Source organism: Rhinolophus hipposideros (assembly GCF_964194185.1).
Source record: "Rhinolophus hipposideros genome assembly, chromosome: 1".
In the NCBI taxonomy this organism is placed as follows: Eukaryota; Metazoa; Chordata; class Mammalia; order Chiroptera; family Rhinolophidae; genus Rhinolophus; species Rhinolophus hipposideros.
The window spans coordinates 22,358,514-22,384,348 of record NC_138047.1 but is presented as its reverse complement, the minus strand read 5'-3'; the positions used below and the strand labels follow the sequence as shown (position 1 = coordinate 22,384,348).

The 25,835-nt window shown below is 40.2% G+C and overlaps 1 protein-coding gene across 1 annotated transcript in view; it reads left to right on the top strand.

Moving 5' to 3' along the window:
* Positions 1 to 25,835, top strand: part of MCM10 (minichromosome maintenance 10 replication initiation factor) — a 34,544-nt gene that overhangs the window by 4,757 nt on the left and 3,952 nt on the right. Inside the window, exons 3-18 of the mRNA XM_081049443.1 lie at positions 1,900 to 2,244; positions 2,984 to 3,085; positions 3,232 to 3,369; positions 5,003 to 5,174; positions 7,355 to 7,520; positions 9,103 to 9,270; positions 10,531 to 10,647; positions 12,767 to 12,966; positions 14,521 to 14,621; positions 15,281 to 15,388; positions 15,475 to 15,592; positions 17,000 to 17,228; positions 18,271 to 18,415; positions 19,029 to 19,147; positions 20,896 to 21,009; positions 22,968 to 23,113. Coding sequence (XP_080905569.1) covers positions 1,900 to 2,244; positions 2,984 to 3,085; positions 3,232 to 3,369; positions 5,003 to 5,174; positions 7,355 to 7,520; positions 9,103 to 9,270; positions 10,531 to 10,647; positions 12,767 to 12,966; positions 14,521 to 14,621; positions 15,281 to 15,388; positions 15,475 to 15,592; positions 17,000 to 17,228; positions 18,271 to 18,415; positions 19,029 to 19,147; positions 20,896 to 21,009; positions 22,968 to 23,113 — 2,488 coding nt within the window. The remainder of the gene's footprint in view (positions 1 to 1,899; positions 2,245 to 2,983; positions 3,086 to 3,231; positions 3,370 to 5,002; positions 5,175 to 7,354; positions 7,521 to 9,102; positions 9,271 to 10,530; positions 10,648 to 12,766; positions 12,967 to 14,520; positions 14,622 to 15,280; positions 15,389 to 15,474; positions 15,593 to 16,999; positions 17,229 to 18,270; positions 18,416 to 19,028; positions 19,148 to 20,895; positions 21,010 to 22,967; positions 23,114 to 25,835) is intronic.

The window sequence follows — 25,835 nt, the reverse complement described above, 5'->3', positions numbered from 1 at the left end:
GGCAGGACGATGGGGTCAACATAACGTGGGGAAAATAGGATTTTTGGTGGTGACTGAAGTAAACTGGGGTGGTGGGCATCACAGATTAGCTCCGGTGCTCTCATGAGAAAAGGTGGGTTCAGGGCCAAGAGGATGAAGCTATGAGGCAATATTTTTCCCAGTGGTGTGGGCCAAGGCCTCTTGTTGGGGAGCTCTTGGCTCCCTTGCGGGGATGTGACCATCTCACCTGGAGCACAGGGAGCCAGATTGCCTCTTTTATCTTACTGCACCCTGCAGTCTTGGAGTCTTTGTGGACTAAGCATTCAAACTAATTGCCGTGAAACCTCTGAATGAAAGGTTCTGGGCCTTGAATTTGGCTATTTTTTTCTGTCTGGTAAGAGGGTGCAGAGCGGTGGAAAGGATAGGATATAGGTTTCCTGATCTGAAGATTTCCATTCTAACCCTGGCTCTTGCACTGACCTTTTTCACCAGTGATCCTGAACAGGCCCCTACCCTGTGTGGATTTCAGCCCGTCTTTCCAGTGAAGGAAGTGATCAAATATCCTTAACATTTTTGCTTTAATGCCTCTGATTTCATAAAGGAACAATGTCCAAGTAGGAAAAAAAATGAGCAAAGAAACTAAACAGACAAATCAAGACAAGAAATCCAGCTGGCTAATAATAAACATAAGCAACTTTTTACCTCACTAATAATCCTGGAAATGCAAATCAAAACAGTGAACTGCCTTTTTAAATCATCCATCAGACTAGCAAAAAATCAGGTGACCTATCAGACATTTGTGAGGTGGTAGGAAGAAATGGTACTTGTATACAATGCTAGTGAGAGTACAACCGCGTTGAGAACCATTTGGCAATATCTAGTAAAGGTGAAAAACGTGTACCTGACAATCCAGGTATTCCACTTCTGAAGTATATTCTCAAGAAACACTCACACATGTGCAAGAAGGTTTGTATTTGATCTCAGCATAGATTATAGTGTGAAAAAATTAGAAATAGCCCACACTGGAAAAATTAGAAATGGCCTTTATTGGAAAATGGATTAGTGAAACGTGATACAGTCTTACAGCAATTGAAAGAAATAAACTGAAGTATGTGTTTTGATTTGGCTCAATCTTACAATTTGGATCAATCAATGCCATGTTGAATGAAACAAGGGTACAGAATAATACGCACAGTGTGAAATAATTTATGTAAATACTTTTTAAACCACCCAATACTATGTATTGATTACGAATACTTATATATGTATATTAAAAGTATGAAAAGTAGACTAGAATGATACACCAAAATTATGATAGTGATTGCAGTGGGGCCTGGAGGCTGTGGGAAGGAGTCGAGATAAGATTTGGCGTAAGTTAAAAAACAAGGGGGTGGGGGTTAAAAAACTATTTCACATAAAGGCCCAAAGGAAACCTGAGAAAATGTTAGGGATGACTAATTCTGGGTGACAGGATATGAGGGCTTTTTATATAATTCTTTGTACCTTTCTATATATTTGTTTTAAATGTTCAATTAAAAAGCAGGGAATATATACTTCTAAGGCCTAAATATATGGTTAGTGTGTTTTTTGATTATTCCCTTGTGGGTTGAATTTCATGGAAGTTGGTATGCAGGAAGTTGTCTCTAGCTGAGGTAGCATGGGGCAAAAGATGTAGCCCGTGACTTGCCCAGTGTGGTCTCTAAGCAGTTATTGGCCCCTTCTTCCTTAGCCCAGGGCCCTCTAAGAAGCACTTGGGAAGAGGGAAGGTGGACACAAGATCAATAATTATACCGGCAAAGTGATGAGTCTGCAGTCATCTTAATTGCCTTATTAATGTTGACTATTGTAATTATGCTTGTCATTAACAGTTTTTCTCAGGTGGGCTTACTTTCTCTCCTTTTTCTTCTTTTTTTCCCCTAGTGGAGGAGGATGAATTGTCTCTGCTGACCGCACTGCTGGAGAATGAGTCAGCCTTGGATTGTAACCCAGAAGAGAGCCAGCCCTCAACCCAGGATGACGGTACACCTGACACATTTGATGAGCTCTTCGATGCGGACGGTGATGGTGAATCGTACACAGAGGAGGCTGATGATGGAGAAGTGGAAAAGACTAAAGACCAAAAGGAAAATCTGGCCACTCTCTTTGGAGATATGGGGGACTTAACAGATGAGGAAGAAATTCCTACACTGCAGTCAACTAAAAACAGAGCCCTCCCTGCTCCTGCTTCTGCTGCCAGTCAGGGGAAAACTAATCAAGAGTTGCAAGGTGCCCTCACTACTGGCTTTCTCTCATTTCTTTATGACAGACCAGATGAAAACCACCAGTCTGGCAGTTTTCGTCAAGATAGCTGCTGAGTCAAGGGTGGAGATAAATGACTTCGGGGAAAAAATTTTTTTTCTGGAGTTAGTAGATCATACATTTAAGGCAAGCATTCCAGCATACTGGTCCCTTATATCAGCCCACTACAGTTGACTCTTCACAGAATGACTCTGTATGTATGTTCATGCTTATACAGAAAACTAGTACTTTGGGATTTACATGCATGTGGAGCCAGAGATAAGACTATAAAGTTCCTTACTTTGAGTAGGAGACCATTCCTGAACAGTGCCCTTTTCTTATTCCTGGCATCTTCTCTGATATACTTTAAAATTATAATAAAATTCAGTAGTTGGCAGTTTCTTTTAATACAGGAGCAGGCATTTGTTGTATTCTGATATTCTACTTGTGAAATAAGTATAACAATTTCTTGATTCCTCAAAAGTTAACTGTGAATATGGATCTGTGATGTCTGTCATTAGTACAAATTCATAACTAGCTTTGGTATTAGAAGGTTGATTACTGGAAATATAAAGTTTAATTCTCTAAGGAGACCCTTTGAAGTGCAAAAGTTAATCGTCTCAAGGTTTTGTTGGGGGAGGTAAATGCCCAAAATAATTCCAGCACTTTCATCCTGTATAATATTTCCTCTGGTCTGGTTCTTAAAGCAATATATTCTTCTTCTTAGATGAATTAAAGAAATTACAGGAGCAAATGAAGTCCTTACAAGAACAGCTAGAAATGGCGACAATTAAACAGCGTGCAAGCCCAGCCCGTCCACATAAACCTGGTAATCAGACAGTAATTCTAGGAATAGAATGCATCTCTGTTATTAACAAATTATAACATTACTTCTGCATCCAGTTCCTAGTAAAATAGTTTTTGAGCCTCTTTCTAAATTTGCTTTACTAATTTCTTTTAATTTTTATCAAGTAGATAAGTCTCCACGTCCCCCTCTTAAGGAGAAAAACGCTCAGAGAATTTGGGAATCAACGTGCTTTTCTGCAGAGCTTGATGGCCCTGTTCTACCAAAAACCAAGCGAGTGGCTCGGACGCCAAAGGTTTCACCTGCAGGTGTAGTACTGGGGACTCCCGGTTTCTCACTGCCCTGGTTCTGTTTTAACATACATTTTGGCTGTGTGTGTGTGTGTGTGTATGTGTCGGTCTACTTTATCTGCCTGTTGGAAAAGTAAGTTTCTTGGGAATGGGAACTATATGCTGTATTTTGTGCTTTTTCTCTATGTCTCAAAGTGCTTAGAAAATCCTTAGGTCGAGAGTAGGTATTTACTAAATACTTAATGGGTTGAAATTTTTTTTTTTTTTTTAACTCTATAGCCCTGTAGTTGACTTGAACTGTAGTAAGTATAACCACTGGATTGAGTTCTCATGCTAGCAATCTAGAGATTTAATCTTTAGGCTTGTGACACTGAGGCACAGCTTCCCTTATGAAGTGGTCATCTTTTTTTTTTTGAAGCCAGGTTGAAACCAGAAGGTCAATTCCTTAGAAAAGGCTTCTTTGCCAGGAGTCTAGAATGGTACGCAAATAAAAGCTTCTTTCAGCACACACATATATACACACAAAATAAAATGAAAAATATTTATAAGCTCTCTGTATTGATTTTATTATACTGCTTCAGTTTGCCCAAAGTGATGATTGTTTGGAAGATGGAAGACAAAATGATCTGGAGATAATACAGAATAAGCAGCATTTTATTGACCAAATGTGCTCACAAAGGCCCTTTGGAATAGCATTGGCATTAAGGCACAGCAGTAGAGAATAGTTGCAGCCTCTGAGTGCTCATATTTATTTGACAACAAATTTGTATTTCATGCATCCCCGTGTGAACAGTGTCCATCCCCTTAGGACCTTTGTGTTACTAAGGTATTGCATTAAGCAATTTCCAAAGTTTGGTTTTGAGGGGTGAGGGCCTGGGCATGGTTTTGAGAAATCCTAAAGTTCTAGGATTGCCCTGGCCTATAGCCTGGGAAAGTGATCTCAAGTCTCTTCGAGGGTAAACAAAAATCTGGTTTCACAGAGGGTGATACTTTATTAAGGAAAATACCCAGGCCTTTTCACCTTTAGGAGCATTATCAGATGCTTCTAAAATATGAAAAGTAACCATGTCAGTAGAATTCCCCCCACCCCACAAGTAAAATGGAACGGAGTGACATAAAATGAAACAGAAACAAACGAAAGGGGAGCTAACTTTGGATTTTCTTCAGGTGGAAATTGATCTGTGCACCAGTCTCCATTAATTATTGATTCTGACAGAGAGAGCTCTCGTCCCTTTCTGCTCTGCACATGGTGAATACCCAGCAAATGTCGATGCACAGAAGAGCAGTGTTTTAGAGCGGCACTGTCTAATACAGCAGCCCATCGCCACATGTGGCTATGTAAATTTAAAGTAGGGTAAATTAAGTTAGACATTCATTTCCTTAGAAACTAGTCAATTTTAAGTGATCCATGGCCACCTGTGGCTAGTGGCCACTGTATTGGACAGTAGCAGTAAAAAACATTTCTGTCGTTGCAGCAAGTTCTTTTGGACTACACTGCAGGGATTTTGAGGGTAGTACGGAAATGCCTCTGGCTTCCTTTGTTCTCAACATTTGGTTATTGTATGTAGTGATGATAAAAGCAACAGTTCCACAAAAATTGTAGTTGTCACTGTCGTTTTCTTTGCACTTAATTTTCATGTTAATTTTCTAGCGCCCAAAAGCTCACCTTCAGGGATGACGAGTGCACCATCACAACCACTTCGAATGATTCCTGGGAACAAGCCTAACGGGGTGACTAGAGATCCGTGTCCAGGGGCCCCCAGGAGTTCTGGGGAAACAGCTCAGCCGGTCTCTGTGGAAGCCTTCTCTGGCCTAAGGCTCAGGTCAGTAACTGTGACAGCCCCTCATCTACCCACATGCCCGGCCAGACAGATAAATACGGGTCCCTCCTTCCCAACGGCTGAGCCTTTTTGGAATAGTGTGTTTGTATAGCAGAGCCACAGAACACCAGCACCTCTGGAACTGGACAAAACTTGACAGTAAGCACTGGGTATATTTGCATACGAAATGTTTAAGGAAGACTTTTTCTTGTTTATATAGAAAAATAGATATAAAGGGAAATGGACAGATAGTATATTTAATTAGAAACTGACAGAAACCGTGATAGAGACTATTTTTAAATACACAGAGGTATATACAGTTTAACCAGAATAACACTATCTTGTAATTGATGTTAAGAAAAACAGCTATGCTCTTTTTCTTCCTAATCACTATTAAGGCAAATTTATATTCTTTGCATGTTAAACGGACAGATTAAGATATTCAGTTAAAATAGGAATGAATCCCAGGACCACATCCGTGGGGAGACTGGCCTCTTCTCTGTGTTCTGTGCCACTGCAGCATTGTTCCTGCCTCATTACTTCTGGAGCCCAGGGCAGAGCAGTACCAAGTGTACCCCGTCTAAAACACCTAAACCTTGTCGCTCTAAACCCAAACTGCCAAGGGCGTGAACTGTGCGTGATTAAGAAGGGAGAAAACAAGTGGCTGCCATCCTACAGCACGGTACTCTACACACAGTAATGCAGTAGAAGTGTGTTGTGAAGATGCGCTAATCTCCAAAATAAAATACTCGGTGTCTTCATTACATTTGAGACAGTATCTGAGGGATGGAATACATGGTAAAATAAAAGCTCATTGAGGGGCTTCAGGGTTCTTTTTCTTCAAGGGAAACATGCCCTTCCTGCCTGACCCCCAGTTGAAACTCCCTGTGAGTAATGAGAGCTGTTCGCGGTGCAAGTGCAGCACACGTGTGAAGGGAATGGAGGTAGACAAATGCCAGAGCTTCTGAATGGCCTACAAATATAGGAGGCGGCAGAATTATCTGGGTCTCTATAATTGTTATACCTGAACCTCAGACCCTAAAATTACTCCAAAGGATAGTAACCTGATAGTAACCTGTTAATTCACAGCAATCAGGCAAAGAATAGAATTTCTCCAGAAAATTCTTCATTGTTCAGAGTTAGCTCTAGGGTTTTCTATTCCAGAAGACTTCTGAAAGAGTCAAAAGTCATTCTTATTTATGTTTTCTCTTGTCCTTGAATATATGCATATAATGAGATAAAACATGGAACAGATATTAATATTCAAGATAAAAACAATATGCAAATTCACCAGGTTTTGACCAGTCATTACGAACAAGGCTATTTAATTGAAGCTGATTCAACACCTTTATTATGTGAAAATCTGATTTTTAAAAATCTGATTGAAAATAGTAGAATCTGTGGAATTCTTGCAGCATTGATGAAATTTAAATCTTAATTACTTATTTCATGATTTTGTATTAAATTTATAAAAACTTAAAAGAATTTGTGATCTTATATTCTATACAAGCCCCAGTTCTACATCCAAGGTTATACAAACCTAGCTTTAAAAATAACCTTGTTTTTTTGTGCGGCCGACCTGGTGGCTCAGGCGGTTGGAGCTCCGTGCTCCTAACTCCGAAGGCTGCCGGTTTGATTCCCACAGGGGCCAGTGGGCTCTCAACCACAAGGTTGCCAGTTCAATTCCTCGAGTCCCTCAGGGGATGGTAGGCGGCTCCCCCTGCGGCACCTTGAGCTGAGCTGCTACTGAGCTCCCGGATGGCTCAGTTGGTTGGAGCGCATCCTCTCAACCACAAGGTTGCCAGTTCAACTTCCGTAAGGGATGGTGGGCTGTGCCCCCTGCAACTAATAACAGCGACTGGACCTGGAGCTGAGCTGCGCCCTCCACAACTAAGATTGAAAGGACAACAATTTTGAAAAAAAAAAAAAAAAAAGTCCTGGAAGTACACACTGTTCCCCAATAAAGTCCTGTTCACCTAAGGGAAAAAAATAAATAAATAAATAACCTTGTTTTTATTTATCAGATGTAAAAATATGAGCCTTGTCTTACTACATTACTAAACCACTGAGAACAGGTACATTAGAGATTTCTGCCCATAACACGTCTTCTAACCAATCAGCTACAATGCCAGATAATCTCTTATTAGAAGAATAATCTCCTAATTGCTTATTTCTTGACCCAGGTGGCCTCGAGTATCCTCCACAGAAATGAACAAGAAAATGGCTGGCCGAAAACTGATCAGACTATCTCAGCTCAAGGAAAAGATGGCGCATGAGAAGCTGGAAGAAATAGACTGGGTGACATTTGGGGTTATACTGAAGAAAGTCACTCCACAAAGCAGTAACAGTGTGAGTCATTTCATTGCTTTCTAAGCTGCTTCGTGAGAAACTGGCAGTGAGGACTCATGTTCTTGATTAGTTACCCAGAGTCCATCAGTATTTCATTGTGAAATAATTGCTTGTAAATTCTCAATTTGCCACACTGTCTTTGGGCTGCTGCTGTCCAACAGGAAATTGTGAAGATCTGGGTGTATATGTTTCTTGGGCTTTTCATTGTCCACGTGCATTTTACTTGTCATTGTTTTTCGGTGACACATGGTTGCCCCTGTGATACTGTAATCCCTCGTGTGGAGGACAGGAGCAAGTAATAGAAGAGACTGAGCTCAGTCGTTCAAGAGCCTTACTAGATCTGAGATGCCCATCGCAGAAGTTCTGAAATTGCTGACCTGTGCCAGCACAGTATGATGCATATAATTTGCTGGATATTGCAAAAGATTTGGCAAGTTTTAAAATTGCAGCCGACTGAAGCCTAACAGGAAAATTATTTTGTGTCTTGGCAACTCAGAAAACCTGGGTTCTGAATCTCATTCTCTTTTAACTAGCTATGTGGCCTTAGGGTAACCTTTAATCTTTCTTAAAGACCTCCATTTCCTTCTCTGTAAAAGTGAAGGAACTGGCTTTTGAGTACATGGAAACTCTCCCAGCTCTAAAATACTCTTGATTAGTCATGCTCAATACTGATTTGATTCTCTAATATCGATCTCAGCCAACCTTAGATTTATTTATGAGTTCTGACATCACGGATTGAGTTTTAGATTCTGTGTCCTGATCTAACCCTGTTCTGTCTAGGTAAATGTGAACAAGTCTGGTTTTTATTTAAGTTTTTAATTGTATCACAGCTGGCTATGATGACATTGAAATAACTGATAGGAAATTTTATCTGCACTCTCCCAAAAAAGGCATTGTACAAATCCATGGAAGAATAATTATACTTGAGTTCAGGCAATAGATCTCTATAACCTATAACCATATCCACTCTGGGATGCCTCTGTGAAATAGCTCGATTCAATATTATTTGAATTATTGTTTCAAAAATCTGTAAATGTGCTTATATAATTTTATAGTTAAACACAACCAGTTTTTTTAATGATGCTTTTGCTTCTGTGCTAAGCAAAGATTTAGAAGCATAGAGCTGAAACTTCTTTATTAATAATAATATAATTAGTGGTAATAGATTTACTAAGTTTATATTAGTAAATTATTAAATAGTAGTGCTACACCTTCCTCTTGTCCTTTTAATGTTTTGTGTGTGTGTATGAGAGAGAGAGAAAGAGAGAGAAAGAGAGAGAGAGAGAGAGAGAGAGAAGAAAGGCGGTGCTATCCCATTGACTATTTAGACCTGAGAATGAGAGACTCAAGTAACAACTTGGCTACTGGCTTGCGTTACCTCACCTTCATCTCTAAAATGAGAAGGATAATACTAAAGCCTAGAGAAAGGATTAATTTATAATAGACATTCTGATGGTTATATATTCAGGGTGGATTATACTTATATATTTTCCCACAGTAGAATGCTTGAACCATAAATAATGGAGACAGTACAATCCATTGTTCAAAAATTATTAAAATTAAGAATAAATACTTGTTCCAGGGAAAGACGTTCAGCATCTGGAGACTGAATGATCTTCGTGACCTGACGCGGACCGTGTCATTGTTCTTGTTTGGAGAGGTTCACAAGGAACTCTGGAAGACTGAGCAGGGTACCGTCATAGGGCTCCTCAATGCTAACCCCATGAAGCCCAGGGATGGTTCAGAGGAGGTAAGAATCTGGTTCTGTGATGTGGGGGCGGGAGGAGAGTCTTTGCAACTTAGTCAAGTTCTGTCAAAAACATTTGTATTGGTCTACCTCCGGGTAGTAAGTCATACTTTTATATTATTCTAGCTCCATTAATCTGTTTTTTCGTTTGCTTGTTCATCCCTCATCCACCAGTATTCCTAATTTCCACCTACTCAAAAGTGTTTTGTATCATCTTCTTTCATTATATCTTTTCAAATCAGTTCCACAAGATTCCTGGAGTTTTTTGAATTGTTACACTTAGGTGTTCTTAGGTCTCTTTCATTAATTTCCATGGCAGCATCAAGAAGGCAAGGTTTTATATTTGAGAGGACTTTGCTCCCTTAATACAACCACAGCTACGACTTAGAATCAAAGCGAATTTTTACCTTTCTCAAGCAGCACCACAATTTCCGCACTACCCACTGATTCTCTAGTAAATTGTAAATATAGATACAGTGTGAATGAGACAGGCCATTTCTCCATCTGACCCAGCAAGAAGCTTCACCTTGTAGACAGATTGTTATTATCAGGAGAAGTTAGAGACAAAGTTTTTTCATTCCTTGTTTTTGGAGAGAAAGGCAACAAGTCTTTACTTATTAGTTTCAATGTGTTTGGCTATAAGTAACAGAAAATCTACACTACAGTTCCTTTTAATAGTGAACAGTGGGGTTTGCTTTTAGTACATAATTTAAAAATCCGGACATAGGCAGTGTAAGTGATGTCAGGGCCAACCAAATCAGGGCCAGTGTCTGTACGTCTCTCAGCCTTTTCCTCTTGATCACAAGGTAGCTTTGAGCTCTTGTCATCGCATCTCCATTTAGGGCAGAAAGTGAGCCAGCCTCCTCTATCTGTTTTTATCAGGAAAGCAGAAGCTTTCCCAGCTACCTTCCCTACTGACTCCTTCTTCTGTCTCATTGGCTAGATTATAGTCACATGACCATTGCTACCTGGAAGGGATGCTGGGAAAACTGGGAACAAGATCCATTACCTTATGCTGAGCATTTGCCAGCTCAAATAAAATCAAGATTCTGATACCAAAGACATAGGAGAGGATGGCTGTTGGGTAGGGAACTAAATGTGTCTCATACACCTCTGATTTCTAAAACTGTTTTACAGGGCACTGGCTTTAAATTCCTTTAGACTGATAAAGGTTTCTTAACTCATATCCACCATTCTTCTATTCATTCTTGCTTATAAAAGGCCATACCTTTGTCTGCTTTTAATTCCACTTCTTTTCTACAGGTGTGCTTATCTATTGATCATCCTCAAAAGATCTTAATTATGGGTGAAGCTGTTGACCTGGGAACCTGTAAAGCAAAGAAGAAGAATGGAGAACCATGTACACAGACTGTTAATTTGGTTGGTTTCAGCCTTATTCAGATGGTTTCTGCTAAAGAAAGGATCTAATAGGGATAAATTATAGGTACTTTAGTGGTAATGACCTTTGGAACTGAGTTTCCTACATAACAGGAAGTGTCAACGTGAAAAAAATGGTTTCTGCTAAAGAAAGGATCTAATAGGAATAAATTATAGGTACTTTAGTGGTAATGACCTTTGGAACTGAGTTTCCTACATAACAGGAAGTGTCAACGTGAAAAAATTGAATGTGTGCTTAATAATTACCAGTTTAAAAAACTGAGGGCAGGGCAAAGATTTAACCTCTAAGGAAAGTCATCTTTTATTGTCTGCTGACTAGGAGGTACAAGAAACAGAATTTTTGTTTTCTCTTAATTCTTAACTCCTACCAACCATTCTTTTATCCATTTTTTGTAGTGTCAGAGATCAAGCACTATGATAAAATACACTGAAAATCTTATTTTAGTCTATACTTTCACTCCATTATACCTTTTCTTAGAGCTTTTTTTCAAAGCTTCATTGAGATATAATTCACATACCATACAATTCACTTTTCTAAAGTGTGTAATTTGTAATTTTTTAGTATATTCACAGAGTTTTTCAATCTTTACCACTATGTAATTTCAGAATATTTTCAGTACCCCCCTAAAAAAAACATAGCTTTTCCCCAGTCACCCTCCATTCCCCTCTCCCAGCCCCTCGTAAGTACTAATCTACCTTCTGTCTTATGGATTTGCTCCTCTGGACATTTCATATAATGGAATTGTACAATATGTGGCCTCTTGTGTCTGGTTTCTTTCTCTTAGCATAACATTTTCAAAATTCATTCATGATACAGCATTTATCAGCATTTCATTTCTTTTTATGTTTGAATAATATTCCATTGTATGTATAGTTCACATCTGTTCATCAGGAAGGAGACATGTGGGCTGTTTCCACCTTTTGGTTATTATGCATAATGGTGCTGTAAACATTCACGTACGCGTTTTTGTGTAAGTTTACATTTTTTCAGCTCCCTTGGGTGTATACCTGGAGTGGAATTTCTGGGTCATATGCTGACTGTTTAGGTTTTTTAGGAGCTGCCAGACTGGTTTCCAAAGTGGCTTTTGCATCCTCACCAGCAGCATGTGAGGGCTCCAGTTTCTCCATAGCCAGCTGACATTTGTTATTGTCTGTCACTGATTACAGCCATCCTAGTGGGTGTGAAGTGGTACATCTTAGAGCTCTTTGAAAGGGTTAAAAGACAGGTTTTGGTTTCATCTCATTCCTGCCTAACAGATGAGCTAGTGAGCAGGAAATAGAAAGGAGGGAGATAATTGGTAAAAGGGGTCTCAGAGTGAAGTACCTGACAGATCTCCATGTAAGACCTAGAACTTCATTGTCACATATCTAGGGGCTAGCCCAATAGAACAGTACCTTATTTCTTTTTGTTGCTTTCACTGAATGGGTAGCATTTTTCCAAGAGTCAACCAGAGAACTAGAAAAATCTCACTAGAAGCCGATTTTGCTTTATTTGTTAAATTAATTTTTGAGGTCAAATTCACATGATGTACAAGTAACCATTTTTAAATGTTCACTTCAGTGATATTTATTATATGCACTCTGTGTGCAACCACTGGCTCTCTAGTTTCAAAACCATTTCATCACCTCATAAAAACACACTGTACCCAGTAACTAACCTCACCTCATGCCCTTTACCTCCATCTCCTGGGTGACCTCTAACCTGGTTCCTGTCTCTGTAAACTTGCCTGCTGTGGATACATGATGTAAGAGGAATCATACAATACGGGGCCTTTTATATCTGACTTTTTTCACTTAGCATAATGTTTTCGAGGTTCATCCTAGAAGCTGCTTTTATTTCAGTTGTAGAAAGAGGGCAAAGGAAGTGAACTATATCAATTTTTCTTCCACCTGACTAGTGCTTTAATGGCAACTGAAGGGAAGAACCTCTTTCCCCTTCGTCACAGCATAGTTGCACTTTGGAAATAGCCTTGGACATTAATAGGAAGGGCTTTGCACACAGAATGGTGCCCCATAAAGCTGGGAGAAAGGGACCGTGTACATTTATATTGTTTTCTGGGCCCTTGCCCTTATTCTGAGCAGCCTCTCTTCCATTTTGCAGAACGACTGTGAGTACTGTCAGTATCACATCCAGACCCAGTACAAGAAGCTCAGTGCCAAGCGAGCAGACTTGCAGTCCACCTTCTCCGGAGGACGAATTCCAAAGAAGTTTGCCCGCAAAGGTGCCCACTTGAGAGAACGGCTCTGTCAGGATGGGTTTTACTATGGAGGGGTTTCTTCAGCATCGTGTGCAGCCTCACTGTAAGGCATTCCTCAGCTGCTTTTGGGACAAGGGTCTTGCTTGGCTTGTAAATAGTAAGCCCAGTGGTTGTACATTTCTGTAGTGGTCCTAGAAAACTCGTATAGGTTTGTCTTTCATAAGTCACTGCCTGGAACAAGGTAGATGAGGGCTTTTTTTTAAATTATTATTCCCAGGTATAGAGGAAAACACACAGAATGGGGAGAAATCGAATCATGTCAGGATGGTCTTTAACAGAGAGCCCACGCTTCTTGTTTGGGTCCTAATGTGAATAGTGTACCTTTGTCAGGGCTAATTGGCCATTAAAAGAGTCTTAATCATTGTACTGACATCCTTTAAGTCATTTCACTCACAACTGTTAGTGAAGTTGCAAAGCTCTTGGAACCCACATTTAATTCGGTGAACAAATATGCAGTGCGGCCTCACACGGGTATGGGAGCCTGGTGTTCCTAGCCTCTCTTCTGGGGATCTCAGTCTCTCCACGAAGACCCTGCAGTAGGTGGTTGATGGCCTTGTCCTGTGTTGTGGAAAGCACATCTGAGGACGTGACTGGTGGGGATCTGGCACGAGGGAGCTCCAGTTGGTCCAAGGACAAAACAGATTTTGTTCCCAGTTCAACAGAAATTAGGCAACGGGACTCTTACCTCCTGCCTCTTTTGTAATAGCAAGCACATAAATAATTACCAAAATGCAAAAAATACAATACATTATAAAAAAATATTATGTATGTATATGTTAGGTCCTTGGTATATGTGCTTCTTCTAGGTGGTTTTTGTTTTTCCATATGTATGCATTTTTAGTAATATGAAATGAAATCATGAAAGTACCTGTACTTTATGATCTTTTTTTCAACATAAAATAATGTTTTCCTTATCGAATGTTTACTTGTGGCATTATTTTTAGTGGCTACATAGTATTCTTTTACATGCCTCTGTGATAATTTAAACAGTTCCCCACAGATAAACCTTAATGGTGTTTCCAATTTTTAAACATTGCAAACAAAGCTTCCATTAATGTCCTGTTTTTGTATAGTCCTTAATTATTTGAAGATACATTCCTAGCCTACTTGGTTAAACTGTTGGCATTTTAAAAATTTTCTTTTGCCAAATTGTCCTTCCAGATGTCCTCAAGCAAATTTGTTGGTTGCTATTCTTTCATATTTGTGACACATGCTCATAACAGTTATGCTCTAGAGCCATGGTATTAAGAAGGTCTAGTTATGTGCCACTTTGAAAAACTTCTGACAGTTTGTAATAAATCAGTACCGTGTTCCCCCAAAAATAAGACCTAGCTGGATATTCAGCTCTAATGGGTCTTCTGGAGCAAAAATTAATATGAAACCCGGTTATTTTACTATAATATAAGACCCAGTCTCATATAATATAATGTAAGACCGTGTCTTACATTAATTTTTACTCCAAAAGATGCATTAGAGCTGATTGTCTGGCTAGGTCTTATTTTCGGGGAAACAAGGTACTTCCTTGGCTTCTTTACCTCATCAGAGCACTGAAGTTCAATGATTTTCCTTTGTGGCGGGGGGACTCTTGTCATTACAGTGCAGCAGCTGTAGCTCCTAAAAAGAAGATTCAAACCACTCTGACTAATTTGGTCGTGAAGGGCACAGACTTGATCATTCAGGAAACTCAACAAAAACTTGGTAACTTTGTTTCTCAAGATTACATTTCTATCTCCAGCTTAAATATGTATTCTTTAGGATTGAAAATGGTCACAGTTCATCCTCTAGGTTATAAATACCCACTCATCGCTATTTTAATGAGTGATGTGGCCTAAGCTGTAAGAGTCAAGCTTAACATCTTAAGGAAAAACAGCATATTAATCTTGGCTGTGTCTTAGCTAGTATACTTTTTAAAATTTCTTGTTGTATCTGGATCTAAGTCTGAATGTCCAGTATTAGAGTCAGTAGTATCACGTTTCTGTCAAACCTACCTGTTGTCTTTGGTTGAAACAGGTCTGGGTCAGAATGCTGCCTTCACCTTGTACTTGGGCTTCATTCTTGAGAGTGATCAGGGCCCAGCATGGACCCTTACCCATAGGACAGATGCCAGAAACAGCATATGAAATGACCTTGCGGATATTAGTAACCCAACCATTACTCAAAATAAGATATATTTATCATATCCATGCAGTCCTACTAGTCTGATGTTAGAGGTTAAGGATTCTTTTTTTGTCTTTGTCTTCCATCTCCATTTACAAATGACCGAGTTAATGAATGCGGAGGTTAAAAAGTGAGTAAGTCACGTGACATCAAGCGGTGTGAATTTTGGGTTCTCTTAAGCTGATGTTTCTATATTCCAGGAATACCCCAAAAGAACTTGTCTTGCTCTGAGGAATTCAGGGAATTGATGGACTTGCCTACCTTTGGAGCCAGAAATTTGAAACATTTAGCCAAAGCCAATTCACCAGGTAGAGTCAGCTGGTAACTGCTTAGCATCCATACCTCGGTTCCCGTGGCCTCTTCGAACCCTTTCAGTCTGTGGCTTTTGTTTTAGGGATCTTGGGGAGCCCGAAACCTGCTTTCCAGTCTATCTCGGCATCAGCCCTCTTGAAGCAACAGAAGCAGCAGATGTTGGAGATAAGGAAAAAGAAAACAGAAGAAATAGAGAAAAGGTAAAAGTAACATTTACTATCCCCTGATCTCAGGAATCCTCAGACTGTCGCCATACAGTTCAAAAATGCAACTTTAGATTTTGGATAATTGGCTATGTTTTTAACTTTGAAAGTGTTAAAATAATTTTAATATAACCTAAATAGCATTTAAAGTTACGTATTTCTGATTTATGCTAGTCAATCTGGAAACCAAGTGGTACAGGTTACAGTAATAAGTATCACTGCGGAAAAGTGAAAGGAATGACCATCTGACATGAGTTTTGTGAAAGGGGAAAGCATGTGGTGACCTGTTTGGCTCCTGTTTCTTTATTTTACCACTGTTAGGTTTTTAATTACAGGCTGAGCCAGTGAATAGATTTTGCAGTTGTTCAGGTAAATGGTAAAAAAGAGGCACTGAAAATGGAGAGTCATTGTCGAGGCAAAATCAAGTGGAAATGGATATGGAAGGTAAATGAATCAAAGGCTCTTCAGCTCAAGTTGTCTGAATAGTAATAAGAGCTGCTAATGGTAGACACTTAACATGTACCAAGCACTATGCTATGCACTCCATCAGTGCAGTGTCTTGTTCGGTCCATACAGTAATCCATGAGGTGCTGATGGGGATCTATGGAGGTATTTATCATGTGCCAACAGGTGGCAAAATTATATGTACATAGGACAAAAGTGCATGTGGAATTGTGGACCTTGTGGGAAATAAGAGGGCACCTGTCACTTTAAAGGCATTGTAATTTGTAATTTTTCAGAATTTTGCTGCCCAATATCTTTGGGCAGGATGTGGTAGGCAATTTGCAGACTCAGCCTGGAGCTGGCAAGAGTGGGTATATGTAGTGAAAAGAATAGTGGCCTGGGATTACCCGGTGCCTGAGCCTGTCACTATGAGCAGTGGGGTCTGGGGCCCCAATTTCTTCTTCTATAAGAAGGGGTTTGGACTAGGTGATTTCTGACATTTGTTGTTTTTAAGTAGCCCTTAAAATGGCCACTGTGGGAATTATAGAACCTTTCTGTTAAGGGCGTCCGAATGTATCACATGTGGTTATCTCTTCCCCAGTAGAGTAAATTAAAATGCAGAGCGATTCAATGAGTTCCTGACGGTCTAACCAGAGGGCTAGGAATACAGTCCACAGCTCACTTTTCAGGGCTGTTCTGTAGACAGCACCCATTGGAAAGCCAACTGATAAAAATAGTAATCACTTCTAAATTGGTAAAACAATTAGAGCTTTTCAATGAAAAATCAGTCACTGAAGAGTTAGTGAAACTAGCATTCTCCTTACTGCGTTCTAACCAGAATTATTAACCAAGGAGGGGAAATTATCTTACTGACACCTACTTCTCATCTGGTGGCTTGCCTACAGTCTCCCTCTTTATAGTTTGTGCTTACATAGTTTGTGACTGCATTTTTCTTTAAAGATTTCTTCAAAGTTCAAGTGAGGTTGTGAGCCCAGCTATGCCATCGTCTTCTCGACAGCTGCCGTCTCGTTCTCCACCGATGAGGGCTGGGATCCCCAGGCTGAAAGGAACTCCAGCCACACAGACGCCCAAGCTGGGGCGAGGCATCTCAGAAGGAGATGATGTTCTTGTTTTTGATGAGTCACCACCTCCAAAACCAAAACTAAGTGCTTTAGCAGAAGCCAAAAAGGTAACTGACATCTATTTCCGTCAACACTTGAATTGGCATTCCATAATACATAGCTGGAGTTTCAAATTTGATATAACTATGACCAGGAAACACAGAGACCTAATAGCTATTTATTGATTGATAGAGTCAAAGGAATTTTAAATTATAATGGTGTCAGCATAATGCCATTCATTTACCAAAAAAATTAGCTGTTAATTATTTCACAACTGGAGACGCTGGCATTCAGGAAAAAAATTTTGGAATTGTTGAGCTAGATTGTAAAATAGTGGTTTAAAGAATCTGTCTTTAAAACAAATCACACAGAAGCCCAGTCTATAGACATAAAAAGCTAAGTTGCTCTGACTGAAGTGGAGGTGAGGGTACTGAGAACCCCGCCTACTGAGCACTTCTCACCACTCTGCTTCCTGAGTCACCCTGAGCCCACGACTTAAGCCTTCTTCTCTTTGTTCTGGTAGCAGCTGTAACCACATGGAGGGCAAAGGCTAGCTGCAAGCCATAGCTGTACCTATGTGCATAATCATAGCAATTGCACACCTTCATTACTGTGGCTCTGCATCTGTGATAGATGCATACATGCTGTTTTCTACGTCCAGGTACATAGTTTGCACAGTATCTCATTTCATTCACAACCACAACCCTAAGAGATACAGAAGTGTTGTCACCCCCATTTTATAAATGAAGAAAATGAGGCTGAACGATTAAGTAACTAAGGTTGGAAACCAGTAAGTGGCAGAACTAGAATTCTAAAACAAATTTTTGAAATGTTTATGATGTCCCTCAATGGGACTAGAAGCCTACAGGCTAGCTGATGTTAAATACCGATATTTAAATAAGCTGAGGCTTTCTTTACTAACTGTAGACCTGTCTCCCGTGCATTTAAATTTCAATAATTGTAATAATGCTAAGTAAAATGAAGATATATTTTGCCAGTTTATATTTGAGAGCAGCTAGAATTCGTTGGTTAATAATGTGAAAGGGGTACAGAGTTACAGATGCCTATCTCATCTTTTAGATTTTTATCTCCCTCTTTTTTTTTTTCTAGTTAGCTGCGATAACTAAATTAAGAGCAAAAGGCCAGATTCTTACAAAAACAGACCCAAACAGCGTTAAAAAGAAGCAAAGAGACCCCCAAGATATCCTGGAACTGAAGGAACGTGTAGAAAAGAGCGCCACATTTTCTCCTCAAGGTACTGTAAATTTAAAGTTCACAACAGAAAAGAAAAACTTTATAGAGGAAATGTTTGAACCATAACCAGTGTCCCTGATACCAAGTCACGATTTTACTTCAGTTTAACGTCTAGGTAGAATACCTAAATAGAATTTCCACGACTAGAACTGATTGCTTTTCATACTCACATTAAATTAAAATTATGCACAATTTGAAAACTTGAGAAAAGGATTACTCGTTGAATCTTTGTAACTATGTATTAGCATAAAGGTTTACTTTGAAAAAAGTAGAATTCCTTTGTTCTGAATTGCCCTATTTTTATTTTTAAAATTCTGAAGTTGGCAGTGTCTTTTAACATCAATTTGTAAATAAGATTTTTGTTGTTATTTATTATTATAATCAGTTCCTGTTTTAAGGTGAAAAAGATTCTTATCCAGTGGTCAAATCTATCATTCCCCTATATTATAGTTTCTACTTCTCAACTCACTTTTTAAGAATCTTCCTCTCCTGGTATGGTGAATTAAGTTTGAAGGGCCTGGTGGACAGAGACAGAGAATGGGGTAAGCTGAGTTGAGACATGCTGATGTCCGAAATTCCTCTGGAACAGCTGATGGTTTTTCTTTCTGCTCTAGCTGAAGATGAATTGGAGCCTGCCAGGAAAAAAAGGAGAGAACAGCTTGCTTACCTGGAATCTGGGGAATTTCAGAAAATTCTAAAAGCAAAATCAAAGCACACAGGGATCCTAAAAGAGGTAAGAGCTCAAAAGACCAAAGATGGTAGAAATGCCCTTCAGACTCATAGTGCTTTGTCATGGGACTAAGAATCGGTTTCTTTTGTATGTCCATTTGTTTGAGTCCATCTTGAAGAACAAATATTTCCAATAGATTTTAATTTTACCTTTGTCCTTGCTTTGAAGAGTATCTTTAACATTATTTAAATAGACTTCAGTATTATAAAAAATGTTTACGTGTAGTTATGCCTGTGATCTTAACATTTAAATGGCTTACCTCTATCTACTATTTTCTGCCTTGCAATGTGAGAAGGGATTTTTCCATTCAAATATTTTTATATTGGCCTCTCAAATGCCCAGCAGTTACCAACTCAAGACTTGCAATGCCCCTTTTTAATAATAAGTATTTTGTATTGCTCCCTAATTATCTTGAAATAGAATTTGTGGATAATATAATCACCTAACTAGTTGAATTATATTGAAAATGTCAACATGATAGCCTAGTTGTAATATAAAGAAGAAAAAAGGAAAATATTTACATTAAAAATACGTATTTCTATATGTAAATACATGGGCACAATTAACCAAGAAGAAATAATGAAGTAGTCAGTGTTGGATTTATAAGGATTGTAAATAGTTGAGAGAGCTAGAAAGAAATAGTTGAGACAGCTATATAGATATGTTCTCTTGGTCGTTTAATTACTATGGGTGTATTTCTTTGAAAATATGGTTGTTGTCTTTTAAACAGTGAATAATCCTGGGAAAATTTTAAAAACAACAAAGTGCGGCTGTACTTCCATATACCCAGGAGTTGCCTAGCTGCACTCCTACAATATTCAGTGTATATTGAAACCACATACAAATATTGTAGAGTTGTGTGTATATAAAGCAGTTAGGTTTAGGGTTATATTCAGGTATTTCATCCACATGGTGTCTCATAAAACATTGAGAACAATCCTTTGTTGTATGGAGGAACTGTTCTGTGCATTGCAGATGGTGTGGTATCCCTGCCCCTGCCAGTACCCTGGGTAGCAGTCATTGGGATAACAAAAAATGTGCTCCCACAGATTTTCAAAATGGCCCCTTGGGGGCAGTATTGCCCCCATTTAGTGCCAATACGCTGATCTGCTCTTCCTTTGATTAACAAATGACTAATGCGATGGTCACCTATCAGTTACATATCATGCCTTTCTACTGGACTTGAAACTCAATAAGGAGAGATGCTCGGAAGACAATAGAGCACTTCTTGCCTCTTGTGACTGCGAAAGGCCCTGGACCCTGTGCCTTACATAGCTGTGCTGACACCAGACCTGTTGTTACCTCTTTCTTCCTTGAATACCTCTCCGCCCGCATATCTCCTCCCTGTTCTGAACAACCAGGGCTTGCTCCTGCCAAGTGCTTGGTCCGGAGAAACGTATAGAAAAGACTGGACTGTAATCCCTGGGGAGGCATTGAATGCCTTCCATGTCGAGCCTGTATTGGGACAGTAGGACTGATTCCCTTCCCGTGTGCAGTTGACCTAGTGGCACTGTTAGTGATGACAGCATTTTAAGTTTACATTTAATGGTTTAAAAATCACCAAATGCTTTGATACCCTTTTTTCTTTGCATGTTAAGAACGTGTGTTTACTTGTGATCTTTTGGTTTGCATGATCAAGTGCCCTCGTGAGAGGGAGCTTAGCTCTTCAGTTCTCTCTGATTATTACTGAACTGCTGCCTGAGTATATGCTGGATTTGGCATAAGGTCTCCTGGATGCCTTGTCATTCCAGGTCGAGGCTGAGCTGCAGGAACTCTACTTTGATCCACTAGTGAAAAAAGAACAAATGGAAGAAAAGATGAGAAGCATCAAAGAAGTGAAATGTCGAGTGGTGACATGCAGGACGGTGTGTGTGGGAGACGGTTCTGACCGCGGGCCCTGTCTTGTGCTGTTGTGACTTAAAAGGACATGGAGGGTCTGTGGCGTGTGCGGCCGTGTCTTGTGACCAGAGACCCGCTTAAGTCCTTCATTTATGATCTAACGTCTCTGCCCATTGGACCCAAGTTATTGTTAGGTCTTGCTCACGTTTCTAGCTGAGGGTGTCCTCAGCCCATACAGTTAGTTCACAGTCCCTGGGACTGAATAACTTTGGCTGAATAACTTGATCTGGCATCACGTGTTATGACAAACTACTTTTGTCCCTTTGTACTTGGGGCCTAATGTACTAAATTGAGTCTTAAGGCAGAATTTGAATTATTGTCTGTGTTTGCAGAATTTTTACCCTAAGTCTATTAGAAAATACAATATCCCCTGTTCCTCAACATCAATAAAAAAATGCCCCCCCTAAAAAAAATCTCTTGCTGAGCACTATTGCTTCCATTACCCATCTTCTACCTGCCCAGCTAATTGGCCTTATACATGTGTAAGAGGAGAAAGAGGCTTAGCTTACCAAGTACAATTTTCTCTATCTTTATGCCTTTAAAATCCTTAGATTCTGCTTTATATTTAGGGGGCAGCCTTGAACTAGCCACCACCAAAAAGTAGGGCTTCCTTGAGAGGATTCAGGTCTTGAAGGTTTTACCACAGATGACACAGCTTTTACTCTAACAAAGTGAGAAACGTGAGCACCTGGTTGGTGTATTAGTTTCCTGTTGCTGCTCTGACAAATGACCACTGACTTGGTAGCATAAAACAACACAAATTTTTTTAGGTTGGTGCAAAAGTAATTGCTGTTTTTGCAATTATTTTTAACCTTTTAAACCACAATTACTTTTGCACCAACCTCTTGTTATCTTATGGTTCTGTAGGTCAGAAGTCTGTGTGGGGCTCACAGGGCTAAAATCCGGGTGCCCTTAGGGCTGTGTTCCTTTCTGTAGGCTCTAGGGGAGAATCCGTTTCCTTGCCTTTCCCGGCGTCTAGATTCTGCCCAGATTCCTTGGTTTGTGGCCCTGCCTCCTCCTTCGAAGCCAGCAGTGGCAGGTTGAGCCCTCTCATGGTGTCACTCCAACCTCCTCCCCTGTATCCACTTCCACTTTTAAGGTGATGCCATTGGGCCCACCCAGATTATCCAAGATAATCTCCTGATCTTAAATGCAACTAACTAGCAACCATAATTCCCCTTTACTGTGTAACCTAACAGATTCATAGGTTCTAGGGAATCAGGTGTGTACATCCTTGGGGAAAGGGGACATTATTCTGCCTACCACACAGCTGGCGTACCACTCTGCTCTGTCCATGTTGAGGTTGCCAAAGTCAGAAGTTATTTATCTAGACTCAATGTAATTAGCAGAAATTAACATTGCACTGTCCTAGAAATCAACCTTTTTCGATCTTCACCCACCATTTCTTATTCTCTACAGCCCTTTTGAGAATCACAATTAAGTGAATTACTTAATACTTCTGTCTTGGTTTTCCTGATTGAAAAATAAGAGTGGTAATAAGCTTATACCCTTTTCAGAGGCCTTGTAAGCAAAAATAAATGAGCTGCTGATCAACCTTCCTATATGGCCCCATGTCTCAGTATCCTATAACCAAGGGAATGCAGCGACTATAGAACAGACCTGCGAGGCAATTTAGAGGTTTCTAGTACTTTCCTCTGCCATTGCTGTTGTCTTGATGTCACAGAAGGTTATGGTGTGCTTTGTGCCTGACCAGAAATTGGGGCAAACATGAGAAACAGTGGTATCAGTATGAGGGACCCAAGAAGAAACACAGGGGTCTCCGTAGCTAGTAGATAAGGTGGCAACTGTACTAGCAAGCACCAGGCTGGTGACGAGAGAACCAAAGGTTGCCCTCGTAGCAGCTAACCAGTTTCTCCTTCAGAGCTCCTGACCAGATGTGTGCCCTTCTGTTGGTTTTATGCAGTGTGCCTACACCCACTTCAAGCCTTTGGAGACCTGTGTCCATGAGCAACACAACTACCACTGGCATGATGGCATAAAGAGGTTTTTCAGGTGTCCCTGTGGAAACAGATGTATCTCCCTCGCGAGGCTTCCCCAAAAGCACTGCAGGTATGAGAACTGCCTGGGGTTCCTTGTCCTGTCTGGGCTTCTGGAACCCAATTCCAGTGTGCTGCTGTTGCATTGGAACATTGGGCAGTCTTACGTGACGGTCAAACCTTATTTCTGTGCCTTCTTGTAGCTCGAGGGAAGGACCCCTGCCCTCGTTACTGCTTTATCCCCATTCGTTGATATAGTGCCCGGCCCATAGTAGGTCCTCAGAAATGTTTGCTGAGTAAATAAAATATGGGTAATGTGGCTTCGGGAATGTGTGTATTTGCTGGGGTTGGGAAATGGGACTTTTTCCCTCCACTCTTCAGCAGTATTTTTTTTTTTTTTTTTTACTTTTGTGGGAAACTTCAGATGCAGAAGCAGAGCTGCTGTGTTGAGCATTACTCACACAGAGCACACTCTGTGGGCTTCAGGGTGGGTGATCACGTGCAGCTTGTAGAGTATTGTCACTGGTCCATTCAGTGCTCTCGTTTATGGACAGTCACATGCCACATAATGATGTTTCAGTCAGCCATGGACCGCGTACATGACGGTGGCCGCATAACATTGTAATGGAGTTGAAACATTCCTGTCACCTAGTGACAACGTAGCCATCATGACATGGTAGCTGTTGTAATGCCATAGCCATCATGTCATAGAGCAAGGCATTCCTCACGTGGTGACGCTGGTATAAAGAACCTGCTGTGTGGCCATTCATATTTCCCTGCTGCTCTAGAAGTCCCTACAAAAGTTAACGTGTAGTTACATGGATTTCTTAATGGCCCCAATGATTACTTTTTTGACCCAAGGATTAGTAATATTTAATTTCCAAACATATGGGATTGATTTTACCTTTTTTTTTTTTTGTCATTAATGTCTGATTTTATTTGTATAATATTGATCCTTTGGAATTTGAAGCAATTTCAGGATCACCTTTAGTCTTCCCAAGCATGTCTCACCAGGATAGTCTCAGTACCCTTTTGTTTGCTTGTTTGATTTTGGTTGCTGTTTGCTTCCTGAAACGTATTCACTCTCACTTCAAGTTTCTCCAGAGCTGAACTGTTGGAAAGGAGGCTCGGACTTCATGCTAGTTCATCACCTTGTCAGAAGCTGATTTGTGAATTGTTTACAGTCTAGATTATAATTGTTTTAAGTACCTATGTGTATACCGATACTTGACTTCTCTCCAAAATATTGTAATGACAGCTGATGTGAAACATTTGCATACTGCATTAAGGATAAGCAGTAAGTACAGCTCACAAATGGAAGAGCAACATGCCTTTTTGGCCTCCAGGTGGCACTGTTATTTTTGTTAAGAACAACTGCTTTCTCTGCTCTTTCTCTTGTCAATTCTTGATCTAGAGCAGAAGTGGGCAAGCTTTTTCTGTAAAAGACCAGATAGGAAAGATACTAGGCTTCGCTGGCCACATGGTCTGTTTTCGCAACTACTCCGCTTTGCTATCGTAGCTCAAGAGCAGCCACAAATGGACGTGGCTGTGTTCAAATAAAACTTTAGTTATGAAAACACGTGGCAGGCTGGATTTGACCCATGGGTTGCGGTTTTTTTGCTGACCCCGGACAAAAACAGTGATTTTTTTCATAGTATCGTCATTGATCTATTACCATAGTAGGCTACAAAAGTGCTCTCCGTAGATCTTGAACTGGGCTCTAGGTGGGGAAGGTGATGGAGAGGTTCAAGGCTAAGGCTATGGCATGCTGACTGTCAGGGCAGGAGGAGAGTCTAACTTTGTTCTGTATTGGTCTCAGCCTATCAATAGCCAGTGTTGTGTCTGAACCAGCCCTAGTGGTTCTTACTGTGATTGCAAGACGTCCTTCAGCAATAACCATCAGGGAACTCTGAAAAGATACAGGTTTATTATTTACAAAAGCTGGAAATTACACAGCACACCTGGGGCCACACAGGTCTCAGTGGGATTCTACTTTTATTGGGGTCAGGGTGGGGTCTAGGTTTTCCAGGTCTCACTCTCTATTGGTGAATTTAAAACATACGAGGAGGGATTTAAAGCGCAAGAAGAGAAAACAAGTAGCCCAAATGGTCAGTTGTTGAAGATAACAGAGGTCTCTAAAACCAAGGATCCTCAGTGGGGTGGCAGGTGGCCTACCTAACCCTGTGGCTGGCAATGTGTTTATTGAGTTAGCCATCTTCGAAGTGGATGCTTCTTCGAAATGGATGCCTCATCAATCAGAGCTTAAGTCATGCACTTGCATTACAAAAAAGAAAATGTCAGGGCTTACCCTACAAAACTAGACAGGGAAGAAGGATGAGGCAGGTAGGTCGTCCCCTAGGCCCCACACCCTCTCAGCGCCCAGGGGAAGACATACTTCCATGACTCTCCTGTATTCTGTGTTTCTTTCTTCTCCAGAATATACTTGGTAGAAATAAGCTTTCCCCATACTAGCCACATCTCTTCTCAGGGCTGGATTCACCCACTATGTTGAAAAAAGAGAACAAGAATCTCTGGGCCTTCTGGATACTAAGAGAGCAAACACATTTGGGTTATAAAAAAGGGGGAAGGATTATCCCTGCTAGAAGGAAGATTAATCCTTTTTTATCCCAATCTTTAGTTCCAGAAAAAGAGAAAAGGGGGTTAGCTCCTAAATCTTGAGTGTCATCCTAGTGGCTGTCAGGCAGCAACCTTGCGTTCATCACCTACCATGTGCCCTGTCATACTACCTTTAGAAATTCCATCTCTGATGTGTCTGACTTACATTACAGAGTTGA